The sequence below is a fragment of the Bubalus kerabau genome, chromosome 4, assembly GCF_029407905.1.
Source record: "Bubalus kerabau isolate K-KA32 ecotype Philippines breed swamp buffalo chromosome 4, PCC_UOA_SB_1v2, whole genome shotgun sequence".
Classification (NCBI taxonomy): domain Eukaryota; kingdom Metazoa; phylum Chordata; class Mammalia; order Artiodactyla; family Bovidae; genus Bubalus; species Bubalus kerabau.
Window position 1 is genome coordinate 135,838,244 of NC_073627.1, and position 13,499 is coordinate 135,851,742.

General features: G+C 53.7%; 2 protein-coding genes across 3 annotated transcripts in view; both read left to right on the forward strand.

The window, feature by feature from the left end:
* Window positions 1–2,479, forward strand: SFTPC (surfactant protein C). The gene is made up of 5 exons (XM_055580269.1): window positions 1–42; window positions 773–931; window positions 1,523–1,645; window positions 1,884–1,994; window positions 2,342–2,479. Exons 1-5 carry the CDS (start codon window positions 1–3, stop codon window positions 2,477–2,479), a joined length of 573 nt encoding a protein of 190 aa, XP_055436244.1.
* Window positions 2,480–3,620: 1,141 nt separating this feature from the next.
* The window catches only part of BMP1 (bone morphogenetic protein 1), a 47,291-nt gene continuing 37,412 nt past the window's right edge, over window positions 3,621–13,499 (forward strand). For both annotated transcript variants that reach the window (XM_055578695.1, XM_055578696.1), the window contains exons 1-2: window positions 3,621–3,901; window positions 12,101–12,214. In XM_055578695.1, the coding sequence (XP_055434670.1) occupies window positions 3,748–3,901; window positions 12,101–12,214 (268 nt within the window). In that variant the 5' untranslated portion in view covers window positions 3,621–3,747. The remainder of the gene's footprint in view (window positions 3,902–12,100; window positions 12,215–13,499) is intronic.

The following is a 13,499-nucleotide window of genomic DNA, read 5'->3' on the forward strand; positions in this document are numbered from 1 at the left end:
ATGGATGTGGGTAGCAAAGAGGTCTTGATGGAGAGCCCGCCGGTGAGTCTGATTGTGTGTACATGTATGTGTGTGTGTGTACATGTGCAAGAGTGTATCTGTGTACGATGGGCTCTGCCTCCTCCAGCCTCTCTGGGCCTGTTTCCTCACCCAAATTCATTCACTCCACTAACCTAGGACTGTGCTAAATTAAGACAGGGACACCAACCACTAAGACAGAGACTCGGAGTGGCAGACTCAGCAGCCACTAATTCCCATACAAGGGGCTGTGAGCCATCAAAGGGGTCCGTGGAAAAGACTGTAGAGAGCACTGGGAAAGGAGCCACTACACGGGAGGTCACAGGAAGCTTTGCAGAGAAACTAACATTTGAGCTGGCTCCAGAGGAACAAGCTGGAGCTCACCAGGTGGAGAAGGAGGAAGGCATTGCTGGAAGAAGGGATCATACGCCTAAAAGCACGGATTTGGAGGGGAACTGGAGGGGATGGGTGTGGCTGGGATGTCAGAGGTGTGGAGGAAACAGCAGGACGTGAGACTGGTGAAACAGGCTCTCTTGGATCTGTTCGAGCTAGACCTCACTTCTAAGCATCTATGAGTTTGTTGCAATCCAGGCCCCCTCCTCCAGGAAGCCTCTAACCGGCTCAGCCCTCTTCTACACATCCATGGCATTGGTTGTTCAGTCCTGGGAGAGAGTGGGAGGGTGTCTCAGTTGTGCAGGGAGAAGGGGCATCTTCATGACCTCATACCTGTCTCCCCGCCTGCCCCACATGTCAGGACTACACAGCAGTCCCTGGGGGCCGGCTCCCCATCCCCTGCTGTCCCGTGAACATCAAACGCCTTCTCATCGTGGTCGTGGTTGTGGTCCTTGTCGTCGTGGTGATCGTAGGGGCCCTGCTCATGGGCCTTCACATGAGCCAGAAACATACAGAGATGGTGAGTAGGCTTGGGATGGGGTGGGCAGTGGATACAGGGCAGGTCAGATAGAGGCCCTGGGATGGGGTGGGCAGAGAGCAAATTGCCCACGGGGAATGAGGGGAGGAGGCAAGTGACACCTCAGGGAAGGACAGAGGTGGAAACAGGGTGGCAAACTTGGCCTGGGCTTTTTCACCAGCCCCCACCCCACAGTTGGACAATCTGTTCCCTCCAGTGCCTGGTTTCCCTGGGCCTCTCTGAGCTCCCAGGGAAGAAAGAATTGCATTTGAGTAAAGAGGACTGGGGCTTCCCAGGTGTGCTAGTGGTAAAGAACCCGCCTGCCAATGCAGGAGACGTAAGAGATGAGGGTTCCATCTCTTACGGGTCGGGAAGATCCCCTGGAGGAGGGCATGGCAACCCACTCCAGTAGTCTTGCCTGGAGAATCCCATAGACAGAGGAGCCTGGAGGGTTACAGTCCACAGGGTCTCAAAGAGTTGGACATGACTGAAGTGACTGAGCATAGCACAGCACAAAGGGAACTGAGGGTGGGTATGAGCTGCTGGGATGAGTGGGGAAAGAGGAATGCCAGGCAGCACAATGCCCTCCTCTAGGTTCTAGAGATGAGTATCGCAGGCCCGGAAGCACAGCAGCGCCTGGCCCTGAGTGAGCGTGTGGGAAGCACTGCCACTTTCCTCATTGGCTCCACTGGCACTGTGGTGTATGACTACCAGCGGGTGGGTATGCGCGGACCTCTTGACCCCAAGGCTAGGGAACTGGTGATAATTCTGTGCTAGACCTCTTCAGCTTTGGCCTTCCTACAGGTTCATCTCTCCCCACCCCCAGCCCTTTTGCTAAGCCCCAGATTCCAGTATGACTCCTTCCAGTGCCCAACCTAGAGGGGGATGGCCTAGAGTTAGGAGTGAGCTAGGCAGCACCTTACTAACTGACCCTCTTGTATGTTCCCATGCCCAGCTCCTGATTGCCTACAAGCCAGCCCCCGGAACCTGCTGCTACATCATGAAGATGGCTCCGCAGAACATCCCAAGTCTCGAGGCTCTCACCAGAAAATTGCAGAACTTCCAGGTGGGTGTATGGGTAAGAGGGAGTGGGTTGGCTTTTCCCAGGGCTGCTGGCAGGAGCATTTTAGATGATGATTTTGTCACCTGTAAAACACTGCTCCTCATGGGCTGCCAGGTAAATGTCCTCCCTGGATTCCCCTGCACCGAACCTTTCCTAGCCAAGTTCCCCAGCCCCGCCCCGCAGCCAAGCTGCTGGCTTAGCTGAGCCCACACACCCCCTGGGGGCTCTGATTCTAGCACAACACCTTCTTTACACAGAGAGACTGCCTGGAACACCTGAGGTCCCATGATAAGGACCACAGGTGAGACAGAAACACAGTTCCCAGGCTCCAAACCAGATGCTCTTTCCAGGCCAAGCCCCAAGTGCCTTCCTCGAAGCTGGGCCAGGAGCAGGGCCGTGACGCCGGCTCAGCATTCTCTGGGGACCTGGCCTTCCTGGGCAGGACCGTGAGCACCCTGTGTGGCGAGGTGCCCCTGTACTACACCTAGGACTGGTCAGGTGAGCAGGTGTGACCTCCAGGGCACAGGAACAGACGCAGCCCTGGACGGTTTGGGCCACCTCTTCATGTCAGTTGACCAGGCACTGGGGGACCCAACAAGATGGGGTCACCTACAGAGCTCCAGGGAGGGAAGGTTTCACAAACACCCTCTCCAGTCCTTCTCCCTCACATAATAAACAGTGTTTCTTCGCTTCCCAGGGCCTCAGGAAGCCCCAAAGGGACAGCGGAGATCCAGGAGCAAAGGGTCTTGTGCGGACTGGCAGGAAGCGGATCCTGTCGACACCACCCAGACTGGCCCTGCAGAAATGGGAGCTGTGGGAAGAGGTGGGCGGAGGAGAAGCAGCTCCTAGGGCCCAAGGGGGCTCCTACCACCAAAGATTAAAGCATCCTGATTGCAAAACGAACGGTGTACCTCGTCTGTCCGCTCACAGCCCGGCTCTTGGTGGGAGCCGGCCAGGGGAAGGCTAGAGCCTTGGGGGCGCCAAGCCGGCTTTCCAGTTCTCCCCCGATCCCAGGGTGAGGAGACTGGGGAGCAATCCGCGGGCTCCAGGCGCCCTCCAGTGGCGTCTCCCGAGGGAGGGAGCGAGACGGAGACGGCAAGAGACCGAAGGACCGAACTAGAGGGACAGGGACGGAGATGGGCGAGAGCGAGGGTCCGAGAACCGGAGAGAGCGAGAGCCGCAGGCGGGGAAACGCAATCCGAGACAAGGGGGGCTAGAGCTGTGCGGAGGCTGCACGATCGACCCGGCGGCGTGTCCGGAGGCCCAGGAGGGGGCTCGGGCCGGACACCCCGGGGACCGGCGCCCCCTTCCCGGCCCCGCCGCCTCGCGCCCCGCGCCGCCCGAGCCCCCTCCAGGCCGGCCGGCTCCGTGCCCTCCCCGCCTCCGGCTGGCGTGCGTCCCGGCCCGGCCGATCGCCGTCCCGGCCCCGAGGGGGGCCGAGCTCCGGGCGAAAACCCGCCCTCCAGCGAGCTCATTTCCCTAAAGAGGGGGAGAGGGAGGGAGGGAGAGAAGGAAAGAGACGGAAAGAAGGGAAGGGAGAGCGGAGAAGCCGGGCTGGAGAGGGGGCGGGAGACAGGAAGGAGGGAGGGCGAGCAGAGGGAAGGGGAAGAGGTAGGGAGAGCTCGGGGGGAGAGCGGGCGGCCGGGAGCGCCCTCCCCTCGCCGCCAGTCCTCCGCTTCCCCTCGCCCGCTCCCGCGTCCGGGTGCGACCCGCCGCCGCCGCTGCCGCCGCCGCCGCCGCCGCCGCGCCCGCCAGCATGCCCGGCGTGGCCCGCCCGCCGCTGCCGCTGCTGCTCTGGCTGCTGCTGCTCGCGCGCCCCGGCCGGCCGCTCGACTTGGCCGATTACACCTATGACCTGGGGGAGGAGGACGACGCAGAGCCCCTCAACTACAAAGACCCCTGCAAGGCGGGTAGGTGCCCCCGACCCCGCCGGCCGGTCCCCGGGGCGCCAGGGCCGGGCGCGGGCGGCCCGGGGCCCGGAGGAAGGCGCCGGCTGCTTGAGGGTTCGGGGGAGGACAGTCCGGTGTGGGAAGCTGGGAGCTGCCTGGTTGGCAATGCAGTGGGGAACAAAAGAAAGAGGGAGAGAGTGGGGGGGGGGGAAGTTTGGGGGAATTGTAGGGACTGAAGTTTTGCTGCAATTGGTGTGAGCTGCCCAGTGGCTACCTCTGGTGTGACCCCAGGAGGGTTCCTCCCGGGATACCGGGAGGAAACCTGTGGCCAAGGAGGCTTTTCCTTCTACTGGAAACTTTTCCGGCCAAACTCCTGTGTGTGTGTATGTGTGTGTGTGTGTGTGTGTGTGTGTGTGTGCACACGCAGTTTTCCCTTCTGCCAGATCCGGGGTTCCAGCACACTGGTGTTTTCCATCCTGTCTGTCTGGGCTGCCCTAGGGGCTACACATCTGTCCGGCTGGGTTCAGGGAGGCCTCAATCTCCAAGCAGGTCTCCTGAGACCTACCCCCTCCACCCACCCAGTCCAAGTGGAAGAAAGTTTTTTTCAAGGGATCCTCTGAGATCATGCCCCCTGGGGATCCCATTTCCCCACCAGCAGCAGCAGTTTACTGAGACCTCAGAGACAGCTGTCAAAAGTCAGAGAAGCCAGCTCAGGACTGGGACTGACTTCTGTCCCCCTGTGCCAGAGGCCCCTGCCAAGGCCAAGTGGTGGTGGAAAGGGGGAAAAACGGAACTCAGATACTGTATATCAGCTCTCTCCATCCTGCAGACACTGGAGGTTAATTAGCCCAGGTCAGGGCCCTGGAGGGGGTGTGTGTGTGTGTTCTTTGTCCATGAAGACCTGGTGTAACCCCTTCACTCCTGCTGGGCCCAGAGGGATTCCCCCCTCTCCCCCCTACCAGAGTGACCAGATGGTCTTGCACTCCAGCCATTTGCCTGATCGGATGACCCTGAATAGGCTGCCATGGATAAGAGAACACACAGGGCGTAAGATATCAGAACCTTTCCTCGACTTCCAGCCTCTGATTTCAGACTGTCTCCAAATAGCCAGGGCCAGGGGAATGACTCGGGGTGCTTGGAATTCTAGACATACCTGTGGGTGGCACGGGGGACAGGGGGTCAGGTTGCTCTGGTTCCGACCCAGGGGACCCCTCTTTGGGTGATGGAGCAGAGCGAACTGCAGGCATAAGGGACCTTCCAGTGGGAGCAGGAGAAGCCGAAGCCTCAGCCCTTCCTCCTCCACCCGTGCTGGGCTGTGAGCAAACCAGACGTTAGCCTCCATCTTTCTCACTGGGCTTGGGGTGGACATAAGGCTAAGTGGCCAGAGTGTGGGCTTTGCAGGCAGGCAGACATAGCTCTCAATCCTGGACCCACAACTCATTAGCTGTAGCATCTTGGGAACAGTAATTATCATCTCTGGACTTTGCTTTTCTCACCTGTAAAATGGAACTGATAATACGTTTCTCCGTAGAGCTGGTGGTAAAGATTAAATGTGAGAACACATATAAAATGTGTATTAGAGCTTAACACTCAGGAAGCACTAAGTAAACATTGGTGGCTTACCCCCTGTTTTCTGTGCCTCACACACTTACTTCTTTTTTTTTTTTTTTTTTCTGAGAAAATAGGCTTGGTTTTCAGGAAAAGAGAATAGCTTCCTAACCCCGTCCTGTGTCATTTATTCATTCAACTGGCCTGCATTTGGGCTTCCCTCGTGTCTCAGACAGTAAAGAATCCACCTGCAATGCAGGAGACCTGAGTTCAGTCCCTGGGTGGGGGAGATCCCCTGGAGACAGGAATGGCTACCCCTCCAGTATTCTTGCCTGGAGAATTCCATTACAGAAAGGTTCCAGGCCATGGTCTTGATGTTGTGAGAGAAAGAATTATAAGCCAGGCTCCCTGCCCTCAAAGAGCTTACAGTCCAAAGGGGGCACAAGACATCTGTGGATGAACCAACTGCACAAACCAAGATATCTTACGTGCCACCCTGGAGGGAAAGCCCTTAAAGGCTCAAGGAACCTCTTGCCCCATGGTAGTGGTGCTGGCAGAGAAACAGTGATCACAGCATGCCGGGAAGGCTTGGGAGATCTTCATGGAGAAAGAGAGCTGGACAAGGCCTTAAAGAATAGGAAGGAAGCCAGGCTGATGTATTTCACTACCAGTTGGAAATTGGAGCGATTTTTTGGAGCAGGGAAGGTTCAGGGCTCCATCCCAGTCTCAGATTTCATGCTGGCTGGGTGGGGCTAGCTGAGTTGGAACTTCAAACGAAGGCTTTGGAGCAAGTTCTCCACTAGGGTGAAGTGAGGCTTGTGGGGAGCTGGGCCAGACCTAGGGGTGGCCAGGAGAGCCTGACAAGGCCAAGACTTGGGGTTGGAGCAGGCTTCCCTCCTTAGTGTGACTGGTACAGCCTTTCCTCCCTCCTGCCTGACTCCTAAGACCCCATATCAGCACCCTCAGGCCTCAGGTCCCCAGATTCTTTCCTCTGTTTGTGTTAACTTCTCCTGCCTGCCGTCACCTCTTGCCCCAGCTGAGCCCTGACCTCCAGATGCTGGTGCAGATGGTGTCTGACTTGACTTCCTTTGAATGCACCTGGCTGTACCTGCTTGATGCTCTCCAGCTCCCTTCTCTTCCTTCTCCTTCTTCTGTCAGAATTAGGGTTACTGTTGGCGGTAAGGACAGAATTAAGACCCTTGAGACCCTGGAGAGGTTCTGGCAAGACCAGAGCAAAGGGCAGGAAGCCAAAATAGCCTGTGTGTGCTCAGAGCCGTTTCCACCAAGCCCTCTTTTTCTCTCCCAGGGAGATTGCGACTCAGCCCTCATTTTTTGTATGTTGGGATGCCAAACCATCAAGGAAATCATTTCCCAAGATTCCCAGTTCCTTCTGGCTGCTCCAGATGACTCAGGGCTCTGGGAGAGACCATAGAGGCAAGAATTGGGACGCAGCTGCTCCATTCAGCAGAGAAGCCCACAGGATGCTCCTGAGCCAGCAAGGACCTTAATTCTGCCTCAGTTAGCAGCTCCGAGATATGCTATGGGGAGGCCAGGTGGTCTAGTAGCTCACCATCCTTATCCCAGGGGCTTTGTAACCCAGATTTGGACTTCACAGGGCCTCAGAGGAGTAGATTATAGGCTCTGGAGGTTGAGAAGCAATTCCTTCTCCTGCCAGACCACTTTCCCCCTCCAGACACGCTGCATGAGTCACCCACCCACCTATACCCTTGCTCCATGAGTCACCTTCTCTTTTCGGTGCCCCAAGGAAGGAGGAAAAGTCTTATAATCTTCCTGGACTCAGGATGAATGGGGAAACAATGGGACTCCCCTGGAAGAAGAAGCTCCAGAAATTCTAGTTTCTCCAGGGATTTTGGGAGAAGATATTGGGGGAGGAGGGGATGTAGTAGAGTGTATCACTCCTCAGGCCACTAAAGACCTCCTAAGGATAGCCAAGGGATTCAGCTACTCTCCCTTTCTCCTCTCCTCTCTCCATTTCTCAAGGTGCCCCTCTCCTTCAGTGAGGGGGTGTAGCCTGTGAAATGGGGTGTGCACATACAGTTCTTTGTGTATTTGAAAACACTGGGACTTGCACAGGAAAGCAGTTAGTGTGTTTTTACACGTCTGTGGGTGTGTCCCTGCTCTATGGGCAAGTCTATTCAACTGTGCCTGTGGGTACTCCTGAGTACATGTGTATGTGCACATATGCCCCTGTGTGTAAATGTATGGCTGTGATTAAGTACATGCAAACACTTGCGGGGGGGCTTCCGGGTGGCACTAGTGGTAAGGAATCTGCCTGCAATGCAGGAGGCCTGGGTTTGATCCCTGGGTGGGGAAGATCCCCTGGAGGAGGAAATAGCAACCCACTCTAGTATTCTTGCCTGGAGAATCCCATGGACAGAGGAGCCTGGTGGGCTACTATCCATGGCGCCACAAAAAGTCAGACATGACTGAGTGACTAAACACACACACAGACACTTGCAGGAGCTTAAGCATGTCCTCCTCCAGCTAGAAGCTTGCTAGAAGCCTGCATTTGTGTGATGGGTGGGACCTGTGTAGGACGCCTGGTACACATGGTTCTGTACAACACCAGCCAGGCTCCTCTCCGTCCTTCCAAAAGTGGAGGCGACTCTGTGGAGTCCCAAGGCCAACTGAAGGATGTGCTCAAGGGATGCAGTTTGATGTCTTTCATATCCTGCTTGAGGTAGGGGGGACTGGCTATGGAGCATTCATAAATGCCCCTAGCTGATTTATAGCCTGAAAACAAAACAAAACGTTTGATTCCATGTTGAAAACAACTACTACTCTGACCTTGACCCTTCCTTCTGGGTGAGGAGGGGCTTCCTGGACTCTCCAGAATCCAGTTTCCCTAACTGCCCTGGAGGGCACTGCGCATGGTCAGGGCCTTCAGCTCCCGGCCATAAGGCTCTCCTGCCCACCCCATCAGCCCTCCCGCCTTGGTTCCTTCGCATTCTTCAGTCATGACATTCACACCACTGGCCGCTGCTGACAGGGAGTGCTCCACTTCTAGCCTAGCCCAGGGCCTCTAGCCTAGCCCAGGACTGGTCCTGCCTTCTGCTCAGCTAGCCCTCCACACTGCCTTGCTCCCGCAGGCCAGCACAGTTCTGTGGCCTCTGTACTTGGAATGAAAGGTTCTGCTTCTCAGGGGCTTCATTGAGCCCAGAGGCCTGTGTGGGTGAAAACTGTATGGCCTTGGAAGTAGAGAGCTGACCTTGAGACCATGGGGCTCTTATTGGGGTGATATTAACAGTGGCCATTTAGTGGGTGCTTACTATGCTCCAGGCTTTGTGCTGGATGCTCTCTTTACATGCTTTATTTTGCGCAGTTATCCTGGGAGACAGATTCTTTTATTAGCTCCTTTTTTATGTAGGGGAAAATTGAGATTTAGAAGAGTTTTTGTGACTTATCAGTGAGAGGGTAGTCACACAGATTCAAAGCAGATCTGTCTGACTCCAAAGACCTTGTTCTTCGCTGCTATGTCCGAAGATGAGTTTAAATATCCAGATACATTGTATCCTTGTGATGCCTACGGTTGTGGCTGTGTGAGCCTGAGGGTACAGTGTCCGTGTAGAGGTGCAAAGAGAGCAGAGGTGTAGGGGCATTCATGTGGCACTGGGTGCCTGTGTAAACTTTAGCACATAGGATCCACCACCACCTCCGTGGGGTGTATCTCCCATCCCATGTCCTTGCTCAGACCACAGCTGAGAAGCACCTTGTATTGCTGTCCATCAGTTGCTGAGCCAAGGCCACCAAGATGTTTTCAGTAAGAAAATCTTTCCCATGTGGAGGAAGAAATTCTGGGCCACTTACCAGTTGGTGACCTTGGCCAGGTCGTTTCCCATCTCACATTCAAGTGTTCTGATCTCTCAAGTCAGGGCTGGCGTGAGCGCGCGTGCTAAGTCACTTCAGTCGTGTGCGACTCTTTGCAACCCCATGGACTGTAGCCTGCCAGGCTCCTCTATCCATGGGAATTTCCAGGCAAGAATACTGAAGTGGGTTGCCATGCCCTCCTTCATGGGATCTTCCCAACCCAGGAGTCAAACCTGGCTCTTGCATTGCAGGCAGATTCTTTACCACTCAGCCACCGTTTCCTGGCCCACTCAAGTCAGGGAGAAGGGATCAAATCTAACCACTAGGTTATTTCTCCAAGAGTTTGTAATGGGATGCTCCTTGGCAAGTGTATGGCTGGAGTTTGGCTTATTGGGAATATCCCTAGCGGGCCAGGATTAATGAATTCATTAATGTGAGAGCACTTTGTCAACAGGAAAGCACCAGGCAAATTTCAACAGATATTTACATAAGGTGTCATTATTGCTACTATTACTGGCTTAAAGGGTTTGGAACTTGCTGTTGGTTTGTGTGTGTTGGAGCTTCTGCATGTGTTTTAGGACTGTCTGTGATGTGTATATTTTTTGGTGGATGTGTGTTTCTGAATGAGTATTTTTGTGTATATGTATTTAGAATATGGGCCTTCCCTGGTGGCTCATTAGAAAAGAATCTGCCTGCCAATGCAGGAGGTGGGAGTTTGATCCCTGGGTTGGAAAGATCCCCTGGAGAGGGAAATGGCAACCCATGTCAGTATTCTTGCCTGGGAAATCCCATGGACAGAAGAGCCTGGCGGGCTGCAGTCCATGGGGTCGCAAATGAGTCAGACATGACTTAGCAACTAAACAAACAATTTAGAATGTGGGTTCTACAAGCTGACGAACTCGAGTGCAGTGAGCACTGGACTGGGAACTGGGAGGCCTGAGGTATAAATCCAGCCTTGGTAGTGACTAGCAGCATGATCTCCATTAAATCATCGCCCTTCTGGGCCTCAGTTTCTGCATCTATAAAATGGGACACTGGCCTAGACAACTGATAAAGTCATTCCACATTCTGCCCATCCAGCTCCAGGTCACACCTGTCGAAGAGTGAGTGTCTGTTGGCACATGTTTGCAAGCCCGAAGTATATCAGCATGACACTTCACTTGAACAAATGTATATCGAGTGCCTGCCACCACCAGAAGGGGTGGTGTGGGTGCTGCTCGTGTGTGCAGGAATGTCTATGTGACTTTTGTAGCTCTGTTTTGGATGGCACAGGTGTGGATGTTACCATGAGTCTGGCGGAACACTGACTCCTGTGTATGATGCTGTGGTGATGACTAGAGGGGTGTGTATGTGTGTGTCCACCCAGTGGGCCAGCTGGTGAGGAAAAACCTGTGTGCAAGGCCTCAAGGTTAGAACAGTTTGTGTAATGCTGCCCGCCAGGCCTCTGTAGCACTGGGGATGAGAAGCAGATGTCGCTGTGGGTGGGTCTGCGGGAGGCTGCTCTCTGCTCCACCTCCAGCGCGGCCTCCTGCCTCCCATACTGCAGCCCAGCATGAAGCTTGCATCTGAGCACCTTCCAAAGGGTTCAGCTCCCCCTGTATTTTTCAGAAAGCAGACTGTTCAGTCCATCCCTCAGGTTTCCCCATGAGAAACCTCATGAAAAGATGTTCAACATCACTCATTATAAGAGAAACACAAATCAAAACCACAATAAGGTGTCATCTCACTCCAGTCAGCATGGCCATCGTCAAAAAGTCTACAAACAATAAATGCTGGAGAGGGTGTGAAGAAAAGGGAACCCTTCTACACTGTTGGTGGGAATGCATACTGGTATTGCCACTATGGAGAACAGTGTGGAGATTCCTTAAAATAAGTTGGGAATAGAACTGCCATATGACCCAGCAATCCCACTGCTGGCTGGGCACACACCCCTCAGGAAACCTCTCCCCACAGCACCAGAAATCAAAACGCCCTGGGGTGGGGGACTCTTTTCCCCCAGATCTTTCTCCTTCCCGAAAGGGGACTTGAGACTCAGACAGGAATCACTGTTAAACCTTTTCCTCCAAGCCTATCAGGTGTCCTGACTTCCCTACCACACTTTCCTGCTCCCATTTTTATTCATAGGGTCCCCCTCAGTGTAATTGAAATGGCAATTCTTAAGCGAATTCCATATGCCCAACACAATGCCAAGGTTATGGACCCCCAAAGTAGACACTCTGTCCTCTTAACACCTTTGATTTTGTTGGTAATACCCATCCCTTCCTGGAATTCTCCAGCTCTGTTTTTGTTTACTTGTATATCTTTGAAGGTCAGTTTCCTACAAGTGAGTGGGGACCACTTCTGTCTTGCTAAACAGTAGAGTAGCACCTGGTCCACAGTAGGTGCTGACTGTGTGCTCAGACTCTTTGTGACCCCATGAACTATAGCCCACCAGGCTTCTTTGCCCGTGGATTCTCCAGGCAAGAATATTGGAGTGGGTTGCCATTTCCTCCTCCAGGGGATTTTCCTGACCCAGGGATCCCACCCCCATCTACATCTTCTGCTTTGCCGGTGGATTCTTTACTGTTGAGACATTACTAGGCATTTGCTAAAGAATGATGGAATACATGAAGTGACCCTGTCTTTGAGGAGTCTGGTGGGGCTGAGCATCAGCTTTGATGAGATTTCAACTGAAAATTGAGCTTGAGTTTCCCAAAAGATCCGCAAAGCTGGCCCCCCACTACTCCTCTTCCTTAGAAGGCATTTGAGGATTACAGTTGCAGTGAGGGCCAGGGGCAGTGGCCACGGGTCAGGCAATCAGTGCTGCACAGGGGGACTGACTGTCCTTGCCTCTTCTCTCTCCAGCTGCCTTCCTTGGGGACATCGCCCTGGACGAGGAGGACTTGAGGGCCTTCCAAGTGCAGCAGGCTGCGGATCTCAGACAGCGTGCAACTGGCAGGTCTTCCATCAAAGCTGCAGGTACACTGGGTATGGGCCAGCCCTCCTCTGTCCCAGAAACGGGTTCCAGAATTGGAGAAACAGGGAACGCCTCTGTTCTCAGCCAGGCCCTCCCAGGACAGAGGTGGTGAACTTGAATCCAGCATAAGGGCTTGTCTTCTCCTAGTGTATCTTTATCCCTTCCCCAGTACAGTGGCAAGTGTAGACATACCCAGAAGCTAAGCACCCATGTTGTTTTTGCTTACAGTTTATGAAGTACTTTCAAAAGCATTTTCTAACTTGACTGTCCCCAACCACCTTCAAAGGTAGGTCAGGACAACTCCCACTTTACAGACACAGATCTTCCTCACCTTATGATTGGGCTGAAAGTGTGAAAAAGTCAAAGTGTGTTAGTTGCTCAGTCGTGTCCAACTCTTTGTGACCCCATGGACTGCAGCCCCGCCAGGCTCTTCTGTCCATGGAATTCTCCAGGCAAGAATACTGGAGTGGGTAGATATTCCCTCCTCTGGGGGATCTTCCTGACCCAGGGATCAAACCTGAGTCTCCTGCATTGCTGGCAGATTCTTTACTATCTGAGCCAAGATGGGGTACATCCTGATAAACCCATCATAAATTGAAAATAGGTGAAGTTGAAAATGCTTTTAATACACCTAATCTACTGAACATCGTAGCTCAGCCTAGCCTACCTTAAAGGTGCTCAGGACACTTACATACACCTATTATTGGGCAAAATCATCTTAACACAAAGCCTATTTTATAATAAAATGATGAATCCCTCATGTAATTATTGAATACTGTCCAGAAAGTAAAAAATAGAATGATAGTCTGGGTACAGAATGGTTGCAAATGTGTGGGTTGTTTCCCGGCACAATGGTGTGGCTGGTGGGGAGCTGCAGCTTCCTGCCACTGCCCAGCATCTCAGGAGAGGGTACTGCCTATCTCTAGCTCAGGAAACTTAAAATACAAACTTTGAAGCGTAGTTTCTCCTGAATGTGGATCACATTCGTCCCATCATAAAGTCAAAACACTGTAAGTCAAACCATCGTAAATCAGAGACTGTACAGAAACCAAGAGTCACAGAGGTAAGGTGGCTTGCTCAAGATCCCAGAGCTAGTCAGTGGCGGAACCGGGACAGGAACCCAAGCCTTCACACTCTAAATCCCAAGTTCTTTGCTCAACCCCACAATCCCTCCTGGCCTCTCCTCCTGCTCCCATTTTGCAAGCCTCTACACATCCTTCATGGCCCATCTCAAGAGCTTCTCTTGGGAATCTTCCCTGATTGTCTCCCAGGCATGACCAGGCCACC

Excerpts from the sequence above, each read along its gene's own strand:
- SFTPC (XM_055580269.1), top strand. The coding sequence starts at position 1 with ATGGATGTGGGTAGCAAAGAGGTCTTGATGGAGAGCCCGCCG. Across the intron at positions 43-772 it reads TCTTGATGGAGAGCCCGCCG|GACTACACAGCAGTCCCTGG; the intron begins GTGAGTCTGATT and ends CCCACATGTCAG. Across the intron at positions 1,995-2,341 it reads GAAAATTGCAGAACTTCCAG|GCCAAGCCCCAAGTGCCTTC; the intron begins GTGGGTGTATGG and ends TGCTCTTTCCAG.